At 35.0% G+C, this 25,030-nt stretch overlaps 1 protein-coding gene across 1 annotated transcript in view; it reads right to left on the reverse strand.

Moving 5' to 3' along the window:
* LOC145694996 (EF-hand calcium-binding domain-containing protein 4B-like) overlaps positions 1-25,030 on the reverse strand; it is a 132,514-nt gene that overhangs the window by 37,063 nt on the left and 70,421 nt on the right. The window contains exons 8-10 of the mRNA XM_081771826.1: positions 21,311-21,422; positions 11,075-11,233; positions 3,213-3,318 (exon numbers count right to left, since the gene is read on the reverse strand). Of these exons, the coding sequence (XP_081627952.1) occupies positions 3,213-3,318; positions 11,075-11,233; positions 21,311-21,422 (377 nt within the window). The remainder of the gene's footprint in view (positions 1-3,212; positions 3,319-11,074; positions 11,234-21,310; positions 21,423-25,030) is intronic.

The raw sequence follows: 25,030 nt of genomic DNA on the forward strand, positions 1-25,030 counted from the left end.
CAGATTGGAGAGGACATGTCCCCTCATCTCCCCGGGATTTGCGCCAGTGTCTATCAGAGTAAAACTTAACCTAAAAGGGATTAAGAGAAAGGAGTAGTACGTAAAATGAATGAGAGAGTTACGAGAATCATTCAGAAGTGCGAAGTTGTTGGTGATTTCAGAAAATTCTTGAGAGTTTTTATCCGCGTTTAAAAGCTGAATAATGCATAACCTCCGGTGAAACTGATGATAAATATGATGCTGATATCTCATTGTTCATATAAGATATATAATAACAAGACTAGATAAATACTTGAAAATCATTTAAAAACACCACGAAGTGAAAATTAACAGTGATTTTAAACACAACAAAATAGTTGCTCATTGGCTCGGGGTTCTGATTATTTTGTCAGTCTCAAACCTAAAAAAGGCGAGAGAAAAATCAGCAGTTTATCATTAATGTTTTTATGTTTATATAATAATAATAATAATAATAATAATAATAATAATAATAATAATAATAATAATAATAATAATAATAATAATAATAATAATAATACTTTTTAAAACTATAGAAATTCAATAATAAATATTTTAAATCTCCAATTGATCGTAATTGTCACTGGAGGATTCAGATTAAGATAGACTACTTTCTCATTAATCACAATTATTGCAGGTCGTAGTTATCGAGACACCATTATTTTCATACTTTGTTCTCGGCTTTCCTAATGTTAAGTTTTCTGACGAGATTCCAAATAAACTTCTGTGTATCTTATATATTGTCCATGCTATCCACAAACTGCTGGACTAAGAGGAAGGCTACGAAGGCTGAATAAGAAGTGGGATCAACTGCTTTAGTGTTATTGTAAATGTAGCGTCACTACAGAGCTCGATCTGTGTTTCTAAATACGGTTGATTTCATTTTTCTTTGGCGAGACATTTGAAAGAAGAATGCTGGAAGAGGGAGTAAGGTGTACTGTGTGAGCAACTAACGATGATTTTCGTACCAGAAAATCTAAGCAGATTTCACTTATAGATTATACAAATACAGCCTTACTCAAGCTAATATCAGACTTGGAGCAGAAATTCAAGACAGTACGCGGTATATATGATACTAAAACGGGCCTCAGTGTATCAGCACTTCGGCAGAGACGGTCCAATAGGTAGAAACTGACTAAAACTAGCAAAACACTAAGCCCAAAAGCATTAACGAAGCTGGAAGCTGGAAGTTGCCTGTATCACATATGACGATGTTTAAGATTCTTCGTTAGGTCGCAAGAAATGACCATTCAATATTCAGATTTTGCATTAACTGCGAATAAATCAGTCACCAAGTAATGTTGAACTACCAATCAACACAATTGTAGACGAATATGAGGGCGAACAAATAGTTACGTGAAACCTCCACCAGGTGCGAAATATCGAAAACATCCATGTATGGGTGGGAGCCACTAACTACCAAGACTATGGACTATTCAGTCTTGTGAAATCATAATAATAAGCACGTCGCATCTTGGTTCATTGTGCGTGTTCTTTCAATAAAAATAAATAAATAAATAAATAAATAAATAAATAAAAAGTGGCATTTTGGGAACATCCCTTTAAGTTCACAATGGTTATTCGAGAACATCTAGGTATAGGTTCCATATAGGTTGATACGTACGGATCCCCACGAAACTGGGTACCATAGTTTCCATGTATTACAACAATGCGCTCCAGCATACATTTCGTGAAATGGTGCGTCACTAAGATATATATTGATTTGCAGAGTGTTACGTAGAATTTTACTGACATGGAATTGTATAGATTATGATAAATTGTGTGCGAGGGATGATGAATTATGTAATAGAGTATGAATCAATATATGCTATAATATGAATCAAACTAATAATGCATTTTCTATAGAGAAAAACGGACCAATACTTACCATCACTCTGTTCTTTTATTGCGTTGACTTAAAACTTATTTATAAGAGCTTAAACGTAGCACTGATTTTTATATAATTTGGAGGGAGAGAGCAGTCAGGTATGTGTTTCATTGTTCCAAATCTAAGCATAATTTGGGGTTAGACACGATTCCTCGGAATAGGTGCCCATGGAGCTTTACTGTCTTATGCAAAACATCTAGCGAACACCTGGGCATACTATTCTCTTACGATCTATATTTTAGTTAAGTATTTACATAGTTCCTTTCGTTAAGTATTAAAAAGTTGTTATTCATATTTGATACTTTTAAAGCAGTTAATTGGTGTGTATACTGGGAACCAGCTCCAGTATTTCTTTAAGAACATCCTGGCTAGGAACCTACCCATATGCTCACATACTCAGTAAGCTTGGGTCATATCTCAATTTCAAAATCAATTCGGGATTTAAAGGAATAGAAATTGCAACACGCAACTTCAAAAACACAGATAATGAAAATAATCCGTAGTATCAGTTTTTACATTTATGTGACAAAAGTAGAAGCAATCAACGCTTGACATTAGAATAAAAATAAGTAAATAAAACAGCAAGGGTACAATTTACATTCAGAGATTAGAGCATTTTCCTTCCTTCTATACATCTCGTATTATACCTATCGAAAGAACCAGGTTCTAAACAATAGATTTTATCTCAATGCTGATGTTCTTTAAAAAGAAGTTTTTTCTGTTTCCTGAAACACGAAGGTTTTGAAAATGTTCATCATTATTAACACCAATTATATTCTTGAATTAAAATTTATCATCATTTTAAAATTAAAGTGATATACGTATTATTCTGTTGGACAACAGACAATTTTAGTATTTAAGTATGGAACACAACCCATGAAAGGGAGGGGTTTCCAGTATTTTATTTAATGGATGTTTTCTTTACTTTTTAGGTGTATTTGCATGTTTGAGGCTACCTCTTTTCTCTCCAATACACGAATCACAGGTGAAAATACATTACCAATTCGAATAATTGCATTAATGAAACACATGATAAAACCAGCAGTATTAGAGACCGCTATGTTAGCCAAACAGACAAGAGGGGTAAAGGGAAATGAACTTTTAGTATGTCAATTTCCTGTAAACGATTATAATGTGGTCCAATCTCCAATTACACTATGAAAATAGCTGGAGATAATTTTTATTATATGCTTTCAACAAGGAAATTTCAATTGTGCAAGGTTTACTGAATTGATAGTGGGGGACACAAGTATGAATTGAATTTACATTTTTCTGTCTCATATCAAATATAATAAAAAGAACTTACCATGTAAAAATTATCATCACATTCAAAGTTATGAGAAATAGGAGATAAATCTTCTTCGTCGGCAATTAGTCTTGGGTTCATGTCTCGAATAAGAGATCCTGTGTCGCTGAAATTAGAGAAAAAGTATTATTTAGAAGAAGAAGAAGAAGAGAGAGAGAGAAAGAGAGAGATAAGAAAACACTCATACTACTTGGTGTTTTAAGTTTAGTCCAATATCAAATCATGTTAGATTTCTTAGAACTTCTTATATCTAATACTACATTTTTTAAAGAAATGACTTATTGAGCCTTTAGTAGAGATGCCCATTCCCCGAAACTTACCATTGTACCCTCCAAGTTCACTATTCTCGCTCCAAATTTACCATTCTCCAGTTGGATTGAACCATTTTCAATATATATAACAACAACGTCCTACTTATACATCCCATGCTATTACAACGACTTATCAAAAAGATAGTCGTAACCCTGGTTCGTTTGCTGAGATAAAAATTTGAAGTGGTAGTATTTCTTTGGCATAAAAATATTAGCTTCGATATTTAAATACTATTAATCTCACCTTTTTAATAAAACTGACCACGTCTCTAAACAGTGTTAAACTGGTTTATTAGTTGATATAACTTAAATATCCTTTTCTTAAAACTGTTAAGTACACAAATTCACTGACTAGGTAACCATAAAACATGTCCATATCAACAACTATCCCATAATAATCACTTACATATATTAAAAACATTCTTCTTTTGTTAATAAGAAATGAACATTCTACTAAGTATAGTGCATATGTATGAGTACTTTCTGCCCAAGGTACAGGTAAATATTACACAAACCAAAGTATTTTGTTATATAAAAATGTCGCTCGACAAAGGGACTGAATATAAAAGTCATGAGTAGGCTTGACTTTTATCTTCAAGAACCACTGGTCCGTTTACATTAGTGTTCTTACATAGCATATGTCCATCATATTTTGATCGCACCTTGTATATCTATTCATTATATTTCACATATACATATATATAAATACATTCATAACAAATCTTACATTTCATCAATATTTATCTTTAATTACATTAATTATATTTATTTCATTATTATCCATTATATTATTATTACATTTTCTTATTAAAATATCGTCGCTTATTTAATTAGTCGTCGCAGGGTGCGATTTCAAAAAATGTAAAGGACAAACGTGGGTTACAAATAATATTAATCTTTGCGGGCGCATTAAATAACAAACAAGTTAGATGTTGCATTTAAAGATATACATAGTAGCACTAAGATGTTATAATAAAGAAGAATCTCGTTCAAGTTAGTCGTTGAATAATTAGTTTTATAGAATAGAGCTTCTTTTTAACGTAATCTTTGACAATTAAGTTTTCAACACAAATCAATCTAATATAAATAATCTTTGCTTTTAATTAATTATAAATCGAATTATAATTCCTCATATTAACAAGAAAGAATAAAAATCATTTGAAAATTAATTTTCCAGTCTACCTAAAACTCTATTTAAGCAATTCAAGTATTTTTAAGAATCGTTTTCATTATTGATATTAACACATAAACTTTAAAATGAAAATTTACAAGAATCTACAACTAACATGAATTTAACCTAATTTCAGTAACGGTAATCAGGTTACATTCGAACTTGCATATGGTTCTAATAATGTACACTGTACTGCGCTATCATGATTAGGTTCTACATTGTTTTGTACATGTCTTTCATCGTGATTTTGATGTTGATATGAAGTCCCATCTCTTGATCTCCAATTACGTCTATCCACGTAGTTCGCTGTATTTTTGGAATTTCGCCATACATTACGTCGATTTTTAAATCTATTTTGACTATATGGTCTAACATATGAATTGCTACGATTAATTAGGTTAGGCGGATTCTCTACATAACCTTGTCTATTTTGCTCATTTTGATTGCTAGAGTATACTCGGCTTAGGTTAGGTTCTGTATTATTCACACTCCGAATATTTAAATTCCGAACAGGCACCAAATGATCTGAATTATTCTTATTTTTACCCATTCCTGATTGTGGATTCATGGCATGGTATTGAGTTTCGTAGCATTGGACAAGCATCAATAAATGACTGAAACTCATACACTGTGTGGAAAATAAGATCTGTTGCAGTTTAAATGGAAGCAAATTTCGGATCGATGCTATTATTCTCGATTCCGATTGCAAAGGATTAACGACCTTTAATTCGTTGTAGACATTTACAACAAATTCTACAACAGATTTGTGCAATCGAGGATTGAAGTGTTGATTTCTAAGGGTGGCATCTCTATTTGCCAGCAAAAAGTCATTTTCATAATTTGCGATCAATGCCGCTTTGAATTCCTCATATGAACTAATGTGATCACGTATTGCTTTAAACCATAAGGAACAAGGTGGGAGTAATACATGGGGTATTAATTTCTTATATTGTGATCGATCGATAGACATTATATTGCATTCGTCTTGGAATTTCTCTAAGAAAGAAGTAGCATTCTCATTACACTTACCACTGAATTTGCTCATAGCTCGGATTTCACTCATCTTAACACTTAATTTTACCTTCTTTTTCTCATTCCTTGTTCTTGTTGAGTGATAGTTCCTATCCGTGACGTGCTGTGTCGTGACACCATCTATGTTTCGCTCATCAGTACTCTTCGGACAACTTTCTTCTAGACCCCGGCGAAGGCGAGTTCATCTCTGGTGAGTGGGGAAACTCAAAGCGATCACTATCCAAGTTATTACGGTAAATGTTGTCTTTAGCCTGTAACGTTCTAATCTCTTCCTGAATAGTAGCTAACAACTGTGTATTTACACGTATGTTATTAGAATTGTTGCTAACCTGGATCTTTTGCTGTTTAATGGAAGATTCTATTACTTCTAAATCTTTTTTTACTGCACTAAGTTCTTGGTTTTGGTGATTGTGCCTTTCTTGACAATCATCGGATATCTTTTTTAACTTTTCCTCGAACTGTGAGGATATGTCGTTCACCACCTGGACAATTGTTTGTTTCTTTTCATCTGATTTCTGTTCTATCCGTCTACTTAATTCTTCATATTGCTTATTAGATTCGTCGAACTTCTGGTCCATTCGTCTACTTAATTCTTCATTCTGCTTGTTAGCTTGGTCAAACTTCTGTTCCATTTCGTCAAACTTCTGTTCCAATCGTCTGCTTAATTCTTCATTTTGCTTGTTAGCTTCGTCAAACTTCAGTTCTATCTTCTGTTCCATGGTCTGCTTTAATTCTTCATTTTGCTTCTTTATCTCGGTAGACATCTGCATTAATTGTCGCTGTAAAGCTAACAAGATATCTTCCGATGTCAATCCTGGTGTTACACTAGTCTCATCACTGTCACTAGTATTTGATTCCTGCTGCATTGTTTCGTTGTCCATTTTTCTAATGATTACTTTACCACTTCGCAATATGGTTAAGTTCGTATTCATAAAAGTAAATTCAACCTTACTCTTCTTCTTCGGGAACTGAATTTACAAAGTCCCGGGTGAGGTAAACCAAATTTTTACAACGACTTATCAAAAAGATAGTCGTAACCCTGGTTCGTTTGCTGAGATAAAAATTTGAAGTGGTAGTATTTCTTTGGCATAAAAATATTAGCTTCGATATTTAAATACCATTAATCTCACCTTTTTAATAAAACTGACCACGTCTCTAAACAGTGTTAAACTGGTTTATTAGTTGATATAACTTAAATATCCTTTTCTTAAAACTGTTAAGTACACAAATTCACTGACTAGGTAACCATAAAACATGTCCATATCAACAACTATCCCATAATAATCACTTACATATATTAAAAACATTCTTCTTTTGTTAATAAGAAATGAACATTCTACTAAGTATAGTGCAAATGTATGAGTACTTTCTGCCCAAGGTACAGGTAAATATTACACAAACCAAAGTATTTTGTTATACTATTCAGACTATTCTTAAACTACATGAAATTTTTAATACTATAACTCTCTCCTTAATACTTCGGCTATCTTCTTCTCCTTCTTGCTCTTTAAGGAAAGAAAGTTACCAAGCAGGTTGAACTGAGGAAGGAATAATTCCAGTAATGAAAGGGTTTCCTACGATTCATAAGGAAGTGATAAAACTGAAGCCGATGCTTAATTGCCGAGGGAATCTGTTTGAACCACTAGAGGAAAAGGTCAAGAGGATAGCTGAAGTGTTAAGGAGAGAGCAGGAGAGATGTGAAAGCAATGTTCCCGAGCTTGAAAATGGAGTACATATTAAAAACAGTGGAAGAGGAAATGGAGAAAAGAAATTATATGGTTGAGATGCAGAAAAAAATCAAAGAAGCATTGAAGACCATGTGGAAGAACAGTTTCTGCATTATAGCAGAGAAGTTAGCAAGGATCAAGGAGGGACTGAGCATAGGATCAAGACTGAGTCCTGTATTGGCGGAGATAGTTATGAACCGATGGGAATAGGAAACCAATAGGAAAGGGGGAACAAAGTTATGTTTTTCAGCGGGTAAGTCGACGATTGCTTTGGGATATGGAAGGGTAGTCAGAGGCAACTTATCAAATTTGTGAAGGAAATAGAAAATTAGGAAAAGGGCATAAAACTCGAATTGGAAGTAGAAGAGAAAGGGGTCATTGTGTTTCTAGATATGAAAATAAGCAGGCGGGGAGATGATTTGGTCACAGAATGGTTCCAGAAGAATGTGCATCAGGGAACTTCTTTCATAGAAGGAGCAATGTTAAACGATCAAGAAAAATTTCATGGAAAATATGGAGGAGACGATCATGTAGATTAGTAGTGACAGAAGAAAGGCAGAAGAGGATGTAGAAAAATTTCACAAACAATTGGAGACCAACGGATATGATAAAGGAAAAGTAAGGATAAAAAGGATAAAAAGAAAGGTTCAGAAAGGTAAGAAGAAGAAGGAAAAAAATGAAATGAAATCTTTAAGCTTAACGTCCCACGGTTAAGAAGAAGGAAAATTAGAAAGAAGAAGATAGAGGTAAAGGAAATAAGCCATGGTAGGGAATAGAAAGTATGGAAGAAGACATGGAGATAATTAAGAGGGTACTAAAGAAAATAGGGAACGTTTCAACATACAGGAAAGGGAGTAAGAGACTATTGGATGTCTTACGCAAAAGGAAGAAGAAGAAAGAAAAAATGAAATGAAATCTTTGAGTTTTACGTCCCACGTTTATGCCGGTTAGGCTAAAGGAGACGGTGATGATGAGTAATGAAAAGAAGACAGGAGGGAAGGAGGAAAGACGAGAGGAGCTGATGGAAAGAAGAGGAGTGGTTTGTAAGAAAAGTTTAGTGAACGAAACAGTTGCTATATTAATGAAACGGGAAAGAATCTAAAAGAACGGTAATTTGGCTACAAGCATATGATTTGAACTACTTATTAACTACCTCTATAAAACTTGTTGCGGAAATATTGCAGGATTCTGAAACATGGATATTTGGACAGAGCACATACTGGTTCCTAAGTGAAATCTTGATCCGACTTCGGTAGGTCCCATAGTATTGGAGTTATGGGCCTTTAAAGTTCATTTTTTCAAGTTTTTGGCAGCCTATAACTCCGAGCGGAAGCATTTGTGCACCCAGATTGGTCTATACTTTTTGTCTTATCTTAGTGTCAGGAATGACCTAAACAAGGTTGACGATGTTGTTTTGAAACACCCTGTATATTTTAAAACCCGATGGAGGAAGGAAGGTATATTTTATCGTTCTTGATTGATTTTAAATCCAAGTAGTGAGAATGAAGTATCCCCAAAGAAAATATATGACACATTACACCAAAGTCGAACATTATTAAGAGAAATTATCGTGTAACATATTTTAAAATACAGTGAAATAGGTTGCTGAATTAACTGTTCATTATTGATTGATTCTAATCCCATGGAAAAGAGTCAAAGAAAATAACGCTATATGTAACATTCTATAAAAAAACCGAATGCATTTTAGAAATTTTATCGTGAAACATTATAAAAAGAAACCGAGGAGGAAGAGAACGGCAAATCCACTACTTTATTCTTTCTTTACTGATTTTAACTCAATGCAGAAGGGAGGATTGCGAAGCTTCAAATAAAATGCACAACATATTACATCAAAATTCAACTTTTTTGACGAAAAATTATCGTGCAATGTTTTTTTAAAAATTGAGTAGTGGGGTAAATTAAACTTCTCATTTCTGGTGCATTTTAACCCCTAGCTTTGGAGTTATTCATAATATAGCAATATACACAAAAATTTAGTCACAATCAAAACTTTTTTTTTTTTTTTTAACGTGGCTTATGTTGGAAAGTTTGTCTTGGATGGGGTAGATTTGTACCCCATTTTCAGCTCATATTCTTGATTAATTGCAACCTCAAACAATAAGGTTACTTCTGCAAGTTGAAGGAAAGCCATACAAATCTTCAATAAAATCGGGTAACTTATGCATATGGGAGTTGTCGTGGAACAGACGAACTAAGGAGGAATGGACCGACACACAAACGCCGATCGAGTAGAATGGTAGAACTTTGGTACATTTGCTGTTATTATTATTATTATTATTATTATTATTATTATTATTATTATTATTATTATTATTATTATTATTATTATTATTATTATTATTATTGCTCTCTCACTGGAGCCACGAGATCTGCACAGGCCGGATTTTTTTAGCCCGGCCCGAGATCGTGTGATAATTAAATGAGCCCGAAATAAGCCCGAATTACAGAAACTTTATAATTTACGCAAAATTGTACTTTTATTTACAGCATATAGAAGTTTAATTTTGCAGTTGTGCTCTAAAAGTTCTCGAGAAAGAAACGGTCTAAACATCCAATAATTATCGTTCCACAGTACATTTACAAAGTTAGGCCCGAGAAATATACTTGATTGTTTATAAATTTATGGCCCGAGCCCGGCCCGTGGGCTTGGCCCGAGTCGTGCAGACCTCTAAGCCTCGTGCAGCACCAAAGGCATACGTGCTAGCTACTAGACGAAAGAAGGGGATTGAGGGAGCGTGAAATACAGGGTGCGGCACGTAAAACCGGCCCGTAAAGTGAACACATAAAATGAAATGTAATGTATTGAATATGACTACTCACCTTCACAGCAGGTGCTGAAAGTGTCCTCCGCCCACTTCAACACACATGTGAGCATGATTGAGAAGATTCATATATACCCTTGTCAGTTCTTGTGTTGTAATGCTATTGGTGACATCCTGGATCCTGGTCTTGAGTTCTTCAATTGTGTGTGGATTTGTTTCGTATACTCTTCCCTTTAACAGTCCCCATAAGTAAAAGTCACACGTGGACAAATTCTTTGTTTTCACAAAAGATCCAGTGAGAATGAACCCTTCAACAATGGCAACACACTTGGGTATCGAATACGGCATTATCACACACTGACACTCACCCGGCTTAACACAACGAGGCCTTTTTCTCAACTGGTTTCGACAAGTTTCACTGGCTGCGGCTGCACGTGACTGCTGCAGGTCACATAAGTCGACCCGACCTCGACACGCCATCTCTTGGTAGGAAGGTAGATTATTTAAGTGTTGCCAAAAACACAATATACCAGAATATTACGACGGGCCGGTTTTACGTGCCGCACCCTGTATATTGGTTCACGAAGGGGAATGCCTGGCAAACGAAGTTAGGAACTACCGGTCTAAACCAATCAGCTAAGCGAAGCGTGTTTTGCTTCCTTGTAAATATCATATAGTCCAATCGTATATTTCTTCAAAATGCCTGTTCTGCTAACCGTTAACAGAATTATACAAACAGGTAACGTCTTAGAGTATTTTAAGTATGTAGGTCTATACTAAATCGATGCATTACATATCGTACAATTTAAATAAGTAATTTAAAAGAATTTTCACTTACTTGATGTTTATTCTAACTTTCTCTTTGAGATTAATACTATTTTTATTGGTAATAGTGTTTGCCACTTCAACTTGAGGTGCTGTACAATTGGCGATTTCTCTTCGTGTATTCGGTTCTGTAGTTACGTGACAAGTATTCATATCAAGTTCATTCTGTAAACTAAAAATAAAATAAAAAAATATTAAGTTATAAAGAGGAAACTACGTATTTAAATTGAACTTAATTTAATAAAAAAAAATAGTACAAAATTGTCCTAAACTTTGAAATTATGGTTTCACGTACATCAGAAAATAATAAGCAAATATAATAAATTAATGGTGAAAGGAAAACGGGTATAAAGTTGGAAAAGTCAAACACACACACACGCACACATACATACACACACACACACACACACACACACACACACACACACACACACACACACACACACACACACACACATAAAATAATAATCGTATTGGCAGGGAATCAAACTGTAATCTTCAAAATGTGAGTAATGTTTCACTGTAGTATGTTAGACATAAAATAGTTCAGTTTCCATGTTTATAACTCAATTTCTTAAACATCAACTGACCACTCTTTTCTGGATATTATTTTGTACAAAATATGAGTCTTTAACTTCTTACGTTGTTTTATTATCATGAAGGAATAGCATTAGGAGATACTTAAGCGAGTACGTGGTTTAGAAATTGTCATTGTCATTTTTTCGTGCGAGTAAACTGAACTTCTATAGGATCGGAGTACACAGATGCGTTGGCTTACACAATGGAGATGCATTATTATTATTATTATTAACCATGTGAAAGGAAATACATTCATATTGCACACGTATATTAACCATGTGAAAGGAAATACATTCATATTGCACACGTAACCTTGCAAAGCAACTCATTACACAGGTCGCATTCACTATTAACAAATATGGATGTCCTAATTTACCAGCATGATCGCATGTTTCAATGAAAGAATTTTATAATGGACTAGCAGCGTTCACCCCGCTTCGCTGCGGTCACCCCGGAACGCAATAAACTTTGTTACTTAGATAATTTTTACTTTTTCGCTTTCAAGTGATATGATAAAAACCATAGAAGATTGCAGTAAATGTTAACATTATATCGCCTGTCATTTATGTTAACCCGCCGAGTGACACGGTCATGCGGGTTGCATATAAATACGTTTATTTTTACCTATGATGAACTAACAAAGGATTTGTACGTTATGGACACTTGAATGGTCAATTATCTCAAGACACTGGTAATTAAAAATTAAAGTGATATGATAAAAACCATCTAGGGTCCAAATCCTAATAACCCCCCAAAAATGAAAGAAATTGGTTCAGCCGTATTAGCGTGATGAGGGAACAAAGGATTTGTGCGTTCTCTTTTATATATAAGATATTTTTTTGCGTATGAACTTTTGTAGATCCATAATATCAACCTCTTTCAATACATATAAAGACTATATCTATATACTGGAAACTAGCAGTGAGATTTTTTACTTTCGAAGTTCTAAAATAATATTTTTGCTTTCGTATTTCTCTCGCACTTCTAGTCCCAAACTAAATTCTCCTTAACCCAAGTTATTAGGTTTTTTAATTCTTTTTTTTTTGCTACATAGAGGCTCTTCTCTCAAACTTTGATCAACGCACTGATTAACGCTGGATACAAGCCTGCTTATAATATTATAATAATTTTGGTAGAGTCAATAATGGACCGAGATTTATCCCCTTCACCAAATTTGATAAATACAAAACGTCTTTGATTACAAAGAGTACAATACTGTTTTCTCGTTAATGTCCTAGTAGAGGAGAGTAGGTGTTTTGCACGGTGCCCCTTCTCTCAAAGCAGTCTCCAAGGCACCTGCCGGTTCGGTGAGTCTGGAAGGATAGCCCCCTTAGCTCAAGGCAGATTCGCAAGGCTTGGTTGTAGAAAGGACCCGTAGTCCAGTGCGACCTCGGGAAGGATAGGTGTACCCCTAGTCCAGTGCGACCTCAGGGCGGTGTAGGTGATTTGATCAGTTGGACGACTGATGCTGGGTCCCTCGGTGCTCCTCCTTTTATTTGTCCTCTTCGGGTCCTTCCGTGGGATCCGTCTCTTTCGGTGTTCCTCGGTGTCTTTCGTGTCGGCTTCTTGTCTCCTAGGTTGATTATAAACAGTGGCGTAGCACACTTTTGCGCCCCCCCCCCGCAAAGTATAGAGAAGGGGCCCTAGTTGTAAAGCCGACAGAAGTAAGGTTGAAGTTCTACTTCTTTAAATCTTTATTCATCGCAAGACTTCGGGGCCCTCTATACCTCGGGGCCCCCCCGCACTGCGGGGGTTGCGGGGGCAGCTGCTACGCCACTGATTATAAACAATAGCACGTGTTGAGTTGACACGTGCGTCTGTCGTGATGTGGGGATCCTTGCAATATATAGCAAAAATCTTGCACAATACTATAAAAACTTCCAGAGGCTGTATTGGTATATTTTTACTGAAAAGTGAAACACTTTAATATAAGGCATATGCCTTGTCTGGATCTTTTTTAGTGCTTTACCTGGTTATTTCGTGCACTAAATATGAAAGGATTGGGGATTTTGTTGGTCACAATATGTTACTTATTGCTCTCTCGACGACTTGCATAAATAAAACATGAATGCAACAAATAAATATAAATATATATATTCTCTGAACCTGTAACAGAAATTTCTTATACTTTTTATTTAGCAAGATGTCTAAAGTAAAACTTAAAAACACAAATATACCTTAAATTTAGCAAACACTAACAACTAGGGTTCAGGGAAATCTTTGATAGAAAGTGGGAAATTGCCTTGATTGAATGTAATGACTCTAAAGTGTTTCAGAAGGTCAAAAAGGTTTGCTCCTCCTTTCAGAGAAGTGTTCCTCCTAAATAAACTCTTAATAAATTGTGTACTTTAATTAATGAAGTAATTTCTCAAAAGTTGTTAAGTTCCCTTAAACGACGGAGGGCTTAACATTAGGTTCGGTAGTAAGGTGAAAAATAACTTAACAAAACTTTCATATTCTCGAACATGAAAAATGCAGCTCAAATCAACAACACAGCTGACCGTAAGCAGGATAACTTAAAAAAAAAAAAAAAAATCAACCAAACCTTCGTTGCTATGACAATAGGCGTTCATAACCACAAATTTAAAGCATCAATTTATTGCCCTAAATTTGCCTAAATTGAATGTGACCACGAGGTACTTATTTTTTGCTACTAAGAGTTCTATTGCTTCAAAAGAAACATAACTTCTCTATCTAGGGGATTGTCTCATGTAACTTCTTCCGAAATACATGCCTCCTGAATCAAAACTAAATTTCAGGGTAGTTTCTCAGCCATTATTATAGGCTGATATTAAAATTTCCCGAACACCGGATCTTAGCTCGAAAACGAGAATGTAAGAAACAAGTCCGGTACCCACCCGTAACATGGAGCCTGAAAACTCCAACCCAAAATTTTCTTAGAAATGAAACCTACATGCTTCAACCAAAAAAATGCCCCCTGACTGCCACTCGGAGCGGTCTCTTATATATACGAGTCGAAACGCCACTCTCCAAGACAAAGGAGTGACTGTTATAGAGGATAACTATATATAGAGACAACCAACGAAGCATGTAGAACGGAGCTACAACTTGGTTTAGAAGCAATCAACCACGTTCTCAGCCGAACTGCTCAACGTTGTAATCTACGTATACTAGCTAAGAAAGTAAAAGAAAAAGTATTCGCATGATTGGAGTTGAGTTGATTTTGAGTTTAACGTCCCGTTCAGCAGCGAGGCTATGTGAGACGTGGACCTACTTATTAACGTGGAATCCGAACCACATGAGCTCCCGCCGGGAATCGAACCCGGGCCTCCCACGCCAAAGGCGCGTACGCTAACCGCTTAGCCACGGAGGAGCTCTCGCATGATTGGAGTTCTTTTCAATCCTGTAAATATAAGTAAATGATAGCTCAATTAAATATACATAGATCATACTCAACACTATAAACATATATACATGCTAAATGAATAATGAATGCTTTAAATAAATACTACCAGGATTAATTAATTACCAAGAAATTAAATAGGCTACCAGGATAAAAAGAAAAAAAAACATTCGAGTTTATTGCTGTAGCACAGCGAGCGAGGGGGGCAAGTTTCGGTCCCTGCTGAGGAAAAAGCGGTTTTAGTGGTCGACTGGAAACCATTTGGGACTCCATTCTATAATTGTTTTGGTCAATACATTGCAAAAATCTGCGATAATAGGCATAGTGGTTATGATTTACTTTTGCGCCTCTTTTGTTGCCTATTACGGTGCTGGGGGGCGCGGTGGCTCAGTGGTAGAGCGTTCACCTCTGGTGCTTGGGGTCCCGGGTTCGATCCCAGCCCCCGCCAAGTGAACTTTGTGGTGGACAAACACCGTGCTCGTGGGTTTTCTCGGGGTTCTCCCGTTTCCTCCCACTTTCTTCCTTCCACCATTTCACTCATCTCTCATCATCACCGTCTCCTTTAGCCTAACCGGCATAACCGTGGGACGTAAAACTCAAAGATTTCATTTCATTTTCTATTACGGTGCTGATACAGAATGACGCCATTGAACTTTAAGCAGACAAGTAAAATCTGTTGCTTCCGTCAACACGAAATTAATTGTATTTAGTATATTTTTTATTATATTCAGTCGTTAAGTTTCTCGAACTCTTTTTAAAAATGTAAAGGAAAGAATATATATAATACTTAAATTGCAATATATTACGTTTTTCGTGTTATTTTGATATTACTTTTTTATTTTTTATTTTTATTTATTTATTTATTTATTTATTTATTTATTTATTTTTTAGATATTACTCTCTAGAATATAACTGATAAGTAGACATCGGATTTTTAGGTACAAACCTATTTTTTTTCTTAGCTCAGAATGAAAAATAAAGTCGTATATGAAGGTTTTATGACAAATTAAAGCACTAGCATCAAGTTTTATTTTGCCTAAAAATGCCTAATTGACCGTTAGATCCTATTTTTGCCTATTTTGAGCAAACTAAACATGTGAAAATTTTCGAAAGGTTAAACACAAGAAAACTGTTGTACACACATGTTATGTCACCACAGCAGGCAGGGTGGCAAATATGGGGAAACATTTTTAGACCAGATCAAATGAATGATTCTTCTATCCCTACTGATTTGCCATACATCCGATCATACTACACAGGGCTCGGAAATACCACTTTCTAAGAATATTGAGCTTATTCAGGAAGTGAAGCAAAAAATCGTGGAAGTGCTCGGTGAAGTTGGAGAGAAAGTGAAGGTAAGTGCGTTTGCACACGGCAACGATAATATCGCTGGAAGCCCCGATAATATCGGTGTCGGTGTCGGCGTACTTTGCACACGTCGCCGACAATATCGGTGGAAGCCCCGACAATATCGTTGCCGGTGATGAGCGAAGTAAGCGACACACACAAAAAAATCTTCTCCATATATGAAAACAAATAGAAAAACAATAATTGGGAAAATTATTTTTTAAAACAAGGACTACAAAAACTGTTCTGAAGAGGTGTGGAGGACGGTACAAAACTTAGAAAAAATAGTCCTATGTCTAAACATGTTTAGATTTAACAGTGCTGTTTTAAATATATGCTGTAAACATATTATTTTCGTTTCGATGAGAATTGATGCTGCTGTACATTGCAAACTATATTAGTTTTAATTTTTGTTGGAACACTGTTACATATTGTATGTATATTATTTTGTTTTCCATGCAATTAACATTAATGTCATAGTAGATTAAATGATAAGATTCGAATTAGTAATTCTGTTTTATATTGCTCCATACATACACTGGCGCAAATCCCGGGGGAATGAAGGGGACATGTCCCCTCCAATCTTGGAACTGGGGAGATTGTCCCCCCCCCAATAATCCGATTTGAAATGCGTTTTTTGGGAGAGAAATTTGATTGTGTCCGATCGCCAGAAAGGAAAGTGAGATGAAATTAATGTCCACTCAGAATAAGCCTCAAATCTGTCCGCCCATATGTTGAAGACAACTCTGCTCCCCTGATCCTCCACAGCATTGTTTCTCGACTACAGAAATAGTTTGAACATCGCTATATATATATAACAGGCTTGCATAAACTTTTCGCCATGCTTTTTGCTTTTCAATTCTGTCCTTGAAAGAGTCTGTTATCTTATCCCATATGCAAGGTCTACATTCCACAAGTTCAATAAGGGTTAAAATATCGAATGGAAAAATTCCTGCCATTTCTAAAAATCTAAGCAAAACTAGAAAGATACGAATGCAATAATACACAACCTTTTCATTCAGCCACTGTAGCTAAACTGCAGAACTCTATCAGGGGGTCGATTTCGGTACAAAGGGGAGAGGGAAAACTTAGATACATAGCTTTGGTCTTTGTTTTCAATTGCCATTCCACAAATTATTTTTAAAAAGGGGGATTTGGGATAGTTTTGGAAACGAGAGAAAAAATCTGCAACAAGTGAAGCATGAAGTCACATCCCTATTGTTGAGAGCACAATCAAGAAAATGCCAAATGAGTAACTTGTCCTTGGAGCTTTGGAAAGAGCGTTTGATTGTGCTGGTTTCGTTTCAAAATAATAATAATTCTACTTTGACTTGTCAACAAATATTCTATTCAATCATTGCTTATTGAGTGGAACCGGGGAAAGTGATCTGCACACAATTCTGATGAAAATAAAAGAAAGTAATAATAATCAGGATTTTTTCCATATGCTTATGTTCACAGTGTATCAAACTGAAAATTATGCTTAAATTAATTTCCAGAATGTGTTAAAATTTAGAAGCATTAATAGATTAAAAAATATACCATCAAAGAGTGTGTGTGTGTGTGTGTGTGTGTGTGTGTGTGTGAGAGAGAGAGAGAGAGAGAGAGAGAGAGAGAGAGAGAAAGAACAAAAATATAAAAAGGAGAGGAAAATAATCAAGAAATGGTTATCTATATTTGCTATATTCTATTTGGTAATAGCTATTTAGAGGGAAACCAGTACTCTTAAGACTTCCCACATTTTATATTTATTTAATAAAGGGAATTAGCTACTCCAAAACAGAGACTGTAAAAAAATAATAAGCTGTTCCGAAGTTGTTTATAGGGCAAGATAATAATAATAATATTATACAATTGTAATAGAAAAAATGGAAACAAAATTCCAAAGACGAGAAACGAAACAAAAATACACAGCGCCTTGTCACTCACTCTCTTCATCTAACCCGCTGGCCGGCCGACATTATCGGTGGCGTGTGCATCCAATCATAAGAAAACATTGCCCCCGACAAAATCGGTGTCGGCGATACCGCCGACAGTATCGGGGGCTTGGCCGACAGCATCTGCGTGTCGGAGGATCGGCCGATAATATCGGTGGCGTGTGCAAGCTACGATTTGAATACATTGAAGTCGATTTCACCGCCGACATTATCGGTGGTCCCACCGATATTATCGTTGCCGTGTGCAAACGCACTAAAACTTGAAAGTGTATTGGAAAAGAACTTGGGACTCAAGAGTTTGTGTGCAGCAGCAGATATTTCGGCAGGAAAACAAAGCGAATACAAATGCGAAATACCAATCGAACATGTACCGAAGTTGAAGTTTGCCCCCATCACGTCAGTTGATGTGAAACGTTCATTCTCTGCTTACATGCTCATTATCACCTAAAACGGCACCGTTTCACCATAGAAAACCTGGAAAAGGTGCTTATTATTTACTGTGAGGGCAATTACGGCTTATGTGGTGCCGAAATGTGAAGGTGTTGTGTTTTATACTGAAGATTTATCTACAAACATATAGTTTTATTTAAAATTCTTAAGTTCAGCAGTATTTCAATATTAAGCAGGTTAAAATGTAAGGTAACATGACATTTGTGTATGCATTTCTATATCTTAAAATTGGTATTCAGATCGAAATGCATCATTCCATTAAATATGAGTATCTTTTATAAGAACCTATTTTTTTTTTCATTTTTAATGCCTAATTTAACATTTTTGGCACCAATTTTAGGCATCTAAAACATACTTTTTTAGAACCTAAAAATCCGATCTCTACTGATAAGGTACAATGGAGACAAACGAAGATGATTTACTTATATTATGTCCTATATCAGCAACGAAGCTATGTAAGACGAGAAAAAAAGGGGAGGATTCAGATTTTCAGCTTACGCGACTGATGTTGCAACACTTTTCTTTTATCTAACTTTACATTTTTCTGGCCATAGACTTAAATTTTAGAGAAAAATTTCAGAGTAACCATAATCATATTTTCTTCCATAGTAGTTTTCAACTTGTCAATTTTATGGAAATAGATGAACTACTATAACAATAAGTAAAATATATTCAAAAAATAAAATATACACACAACATAAAATATACCCACAATATTTTAAACTTGAAATAACAGTCAATTAATTGGATAACGGGGATGTACTGAACATCACATATTCCCACTGACAAACAAAAAAAAAAGAAAGAAAAAGAAAAGAAAGAAAGAAACAAACAAACAAACAAAGAAAAAGAAAATGCTGATACCCTTAAGCTTAAATTGGAACTATATCTAAATGGCTAGCGCACAGAGTGGATGTTCGAATTCTTCTTTGAGCAGGATTCCTTCTCATATACAGTACCACTGCTGAGAAAAGAGGGCATAACATTAATAAAACATTCCTTCTGTATTACCTATATGTTACAGCACTGATTCATAGTAATTTTTATGTAGATCACTTCAAATGCAAAGTACATAAGTCCATTTGTCAAAATCGGACGCTTTGTAGTGTGCTACTTTGTTTTTCAATATTGTAGCATCCTACATGATTGTGTTTACAAACAACCGACATACGCTTATATTTAGAAACGTCAACCATGTGTGTATTACTACCGATTACTAAACCTGCAGACGACAGGTACAACAGCGACGCCACTGGACGACGAAGGAACAATAGCGCACACGCCTTATCTGGAACACCTATGTAACTGAGAGGATTTCAGCGACAAGTATCAGCGTTGCCAGATCTAGCATAATGATGCTAGATCTAGCATAATTTGCATGTCTTTAGCATCAAGCCGTAAAACCTGTTGATGAGAAAGAAGTTGGTCGTGGGAAGAAAAAGAACGGCAGAAATGTATATCCTCTTCCACTGATTCATACAGTCGGTAAACCATAGAGCCAGTCTTTTTTCCGAAATAAGTTAGAAACGGCTTTGGGCTTTTTTTTTTTCTTTGATGGCTCCACCCAGGGTTTTCTAATCTTTAACTGCGAGGCATGGGCGAAACTATGCGGGCCATTCTCCTCCCAACTTTTTGACAACTTCACCATCTTTATTTCTGACTTCATGACCATCTTTATTCCTGAAATAAAAGGCCCGAGACCGACAAAACATCTCCCCCCCCAGCAGTCAATTCCCAACTCCGCTTATGCTGCGAGGTACAGTAATTTTCTTTCAAAATATGTAAACAAAGACTTTGTATTCATTTATACGATATATACGCCATTGAGTCTGGCAACGACTGCACTAGTTTAGTTAAGTTAAATCTTTGGTGCGTGAAGTAGTGAATTCTATCCACGCATTCTTGCGCTTTGCGTATTTGAAGTTACGTTATCGTATCTCAACTTCGTTTTTTTTCTTTCTTTTAAAACTCCTAAGTAATTATGAGGATCTAGCATAATTTACCGGAATTTAGCATAATTTCGATCAGGTTTTGGAATAATTCCGAGCTGTCAGTCTGGCAACGCTGACAAATATCAGTCCAGTCCCTGACTGGTCAAATCCCCTTCCTTGCCTTGCAGTGGAGCCAAGGAAGTACCTCATCTAAACTCAAAGCCTCTAGCTTACAGTAGAGCTCTTGGCTTTCTTTTCCTCCTGGCTTGCAGTGGAGTCTTGTGGGAACCTTTACCTCTCTCTCTGCTTACAGTGGAGCATTGGAAGATTCCTTATCATAACACAAGTTTGGCTTGCAGTGGAGCTCTATCAGGACTCTAACTCCTTTCTGCTTGCAGTGGAGCTTTGAGTGTCCTCCCCTCCTCACGTAGCTTTCCTGAGACTGTCAGGTCAAAGGAATACCTATTTTACTCAAACATTAGAGAATTTGTATCTATTTGTATTATAGTGGAATTTTGTGATAAAATCTGATAGCGGGAGAAAACGATTCCGGACTGTAATTTGCTCTACCTATGCTTTACCTTCACCTGCACCTGAACTTTACAATATGCTAAAATACATTTTATATGGACAAGACCTACCTGATATTGTCGGATAGATTATGTTGCATGTGTTGATTCATATCACGTGCATCTTTCTCATCCATCAACGTTGTGTTAATAGCTCGCAGGAGATGAAGCTGCCGAACTAATCCTACGAGTGAAACATAGATCATAACAAATTAATTGTCAAGTAAATCAAAATGTTTTATAAAGACACTTAAAAATATTTACACTTAACATGCTTGTAAATACATGTAGTGGTTACAGGTAGTTGTTAAAAATGAGTTGCTTTTTAACATATGTGAAAAGTTACTTCTCGCTCCTGGTTTCAGAGTAGACCTATCTCAGCAGCTTGTAATTTTCCCACTTTTCTAAAATCTAAATTTAAGACTAATAATCTCTTCAATAGAAGGTTATACCCAGGGGTGTAGACACAGGATTCCAAGTGGGAGCTCGGGTCTTTAAACTATTTCCTGGTTCCCCAAATAGGATTTGTGAGTTTGTCTATTATGAATTAATTAAACTTGTTTAATACCTAGAGCAAATGAAGAATGGTTATAATAGAATGTGAAAGATTTTTTTAAAAAGTAAATAAACCACGTTCAACAAGTTAATATTAAAATTAATTATCAATTTCTTTACTCTTATGTAGCTATATTGGAGCCAGCAAGAGAAGGTCTCTGATAGCTCGCAGTGATGTTGCCACTATTCACGTGTCACGGTGCATCTATAATGACAATTTAATTAATGATGTAAGACAGAGTGACCATGGTTGGTAACACTAGCTCCAAAGTAGGGTCTGTCTTGTCCAAACGCATGTGGTAAGAAACTTCAGAGACCATCTCTTGTTGGCTCTGCTATAGCTCGATGCAAATAGTTGCTACCTTATTACCATGTAATTAAATTTCAGTCTGATCTTAGTCTGATCTTATTTTTTCTTTTCTTTTCTTTTCTTTCACTTTTCTTTTTTTTTTTAAAAAAAAAAATACTTATACTCAAATAAACGTAAAGTCAAACAAATGGAATTTCATAAACATTTTTTTGTTTCCTTATGAATAGTTTACTGATACATTTCCTACAATTTGTGATTTTAACTTCACGAACTATTAAGACTAGTGTTTTAATATGGTAGTATACTGAAACTATAATTATAATTATAATTATAATTATATGTATGTACGTATGTACCATAGTATGTAAAGTGAGCTATTAATGATTTCAGATTAATATTCTGAAAGAAAACATTTGGTTTTGCTTTTGGGATGTACAAAAAAAAAGTCTCCTGAAAAAAAAAACATGAATAACTTACTGGCTACACCCTCTTTGAGGGAAGATATGGTATGGAAAAAGATGAAGCAAGAAACTAATGGATGTGATATTATTTGAACAACTTTATAAATGATTAACATGAAGTGCGTAAAATGTCATTCATAATTATAAAAGACCAACGTTCTCAGTCTTTACGTCACCCTAATTACTCATAGTAAACAGTCACGCTAATATATGTCACTCTCACTACCTGCTTTGCCTGCCGCCAATAGATGCTGCTAGCGTATGGGCAATTTTTCCGATTTAAAACTAAGTACTATGACGACTTAAATGCAACTTGAAAGCTGTATTCTTTCAATTTAATTAATTCAAAATAGGACAAGGGCTGTATTAATATCTGTGTATTTGGCATTAATATTTGTGTAATTCTACAGCCATATATTGTGACGATTAAATTGCCACTTAAACTGTGTGGTTTCGAGTTAAAATATTTCAAAATAGATAGCGAAGATATGGAGATGAACGTACTTCGCTACTATAATTAGGATAAGAACTGTAACCTTATTTAGATTTAAGCATTAATATTTGGGGCGTTCAGAGCACCAGCGAATCAACTCCAATTAGCAAAATCCTGACAAAAAAAGATACTACGTTTGAACGGTTCGCTTAAATACATAGAAATGTAAACACTGTTTTTTTTTTTTTTTTTTTTTTGAAACAACTAAAAATTCTTTAAGAAAATAAATACGCACAATTTTAATCTATAGTGTACAGCTGGCCGAAGGCTCGGGGGCAACAACTAATGTTGGTATGGACCACCACACTAAACTTTCTCGCTCCAATTTCTTAAACTAAAGCTTGGTATGCTGCAGTTATCAATTAAACATTTTCTTCTGAAATACGAACAAAATTATAAGACGTTTTCAGAAAATCTCGCCCAAAGAAAACACTTCTCAAAATAAAATACCCTCATAAGATCTTTTCAGAACAAATGAACAAATGACAATTATATTGTCAGGTTATTAATGCAATATTTATTTATGAAATATGAACAATATTGTCTGAGTCGTTTTGGAGAAACTCTTCCGAAAACCTTATCTTCAAGAATAAACTAAACCTCATACATTTTCTCAGGACAAATGAGTTATGTCATATTATCAAATCATTAATGAAATGTTTATTTATGAAATATAAACGAAATCACCTGAATCGATTTTGGGAAACTCGTCCAAAAAAAAAAAAAAAATCACCCCAAGAGTAAACTACCCCTTGTGGATCTTTCCCAGAGATATGGCTTAGTCTATATCACAGTATAGGGTTGTTATTGAAAATTTAATATATGAAAATATAAACCAAATCGTTACAGTTGTTTTTGAGAAAATCATAAATTTTGATTTTCACCCTTCAGCAAACTACTCTTAATTTTAGTAGTCGGAAGAAATTCGAAAAATCTCTCTGGATCATCACATTTGGTCTTGATACGTAGCACGGTATGGCGTCTAAGCGAATGTACACTCTTGTCCAAAATGATTGTCGCATATCTATAACTGTCTTCTTGTAAGAATATAATTTGATAATGATTTTGCAGGGCACTTTTAACACTGATACTATGTGTATAATCGAAAAATGTATATTTGTGGTAAATTTTATAGGAAACGGATTATAAATACGAAAATTATAATGAGTAAAACAAAATGTTGGTAAATGGACAAGAAAGTTTTATATCTGTTTTATTGTTCTTATTTACTGCTCTTTTGACATGAAATTTGCCACATACATGTCTTTGCCGATTATACAGATACTAACATTACAAGAAATGCCAGACGAATTCGTTATCAAATTATATTCCTACAACAATATATTTATAGAGTTGCGACAATAATTTTGGACATGAGTGTACATACATCAGGACGAACGGACGAACAGACGTCGAAAAATCACTTTTTCGGTATGCAATGTCTAAATCCGTTGAAATTGAGATTTTTCTCAATGACAAATATAACTTATTCTCTGCTTTCGTCGTTTGAAAGTTAAACGATTTTTGTATAGCACTCAGAAGTATAAAGAAAAGCAAAGTAGAAAAAAACGTAATGATATTTTTTGAAAAAAGACTGTTGAACGAAAGCAAATTTTTGATTGTTCTCCGCAACAGACAGTTAGAGCGATTATCTCATCCGAGTTCGTTAATGAAGTCAGTACGTCAATATGTTTACGGGTAACGGTAACGTTAGCGGTGACTATCCATATGGCGTGATCCTCTTTACTGTCTTTACCAGAGTTTACATTAATAATTGAAAATTTCATAGGTAAATAGATATAGTATATTACAAGTTTAATATGCCCATGAAGCACACCTATCCTTTACAATGAACTATTGTGACATTATATATATATATATATATATATATATATATATATATATATATATATATATATATATATATATACGAGAAGCAGTCAAAAAGTTTCGTTGTAACTATTTATTACCAC

Source organism: Thermobia domestica, chromosome 1, assembly GCF_964235325.1.
Source record: "Thermobia domestica chromosome 1, izTheDome1.hap1.1, whole genome shotgun sequence".
Taxonomy (NCBI): domain Eukaryota; kingdom Metazoa; phylum Arthropoda; class Insecta; order Zygentoma; family Lepismatidae; genus Thermobia; species Thermobia domestica.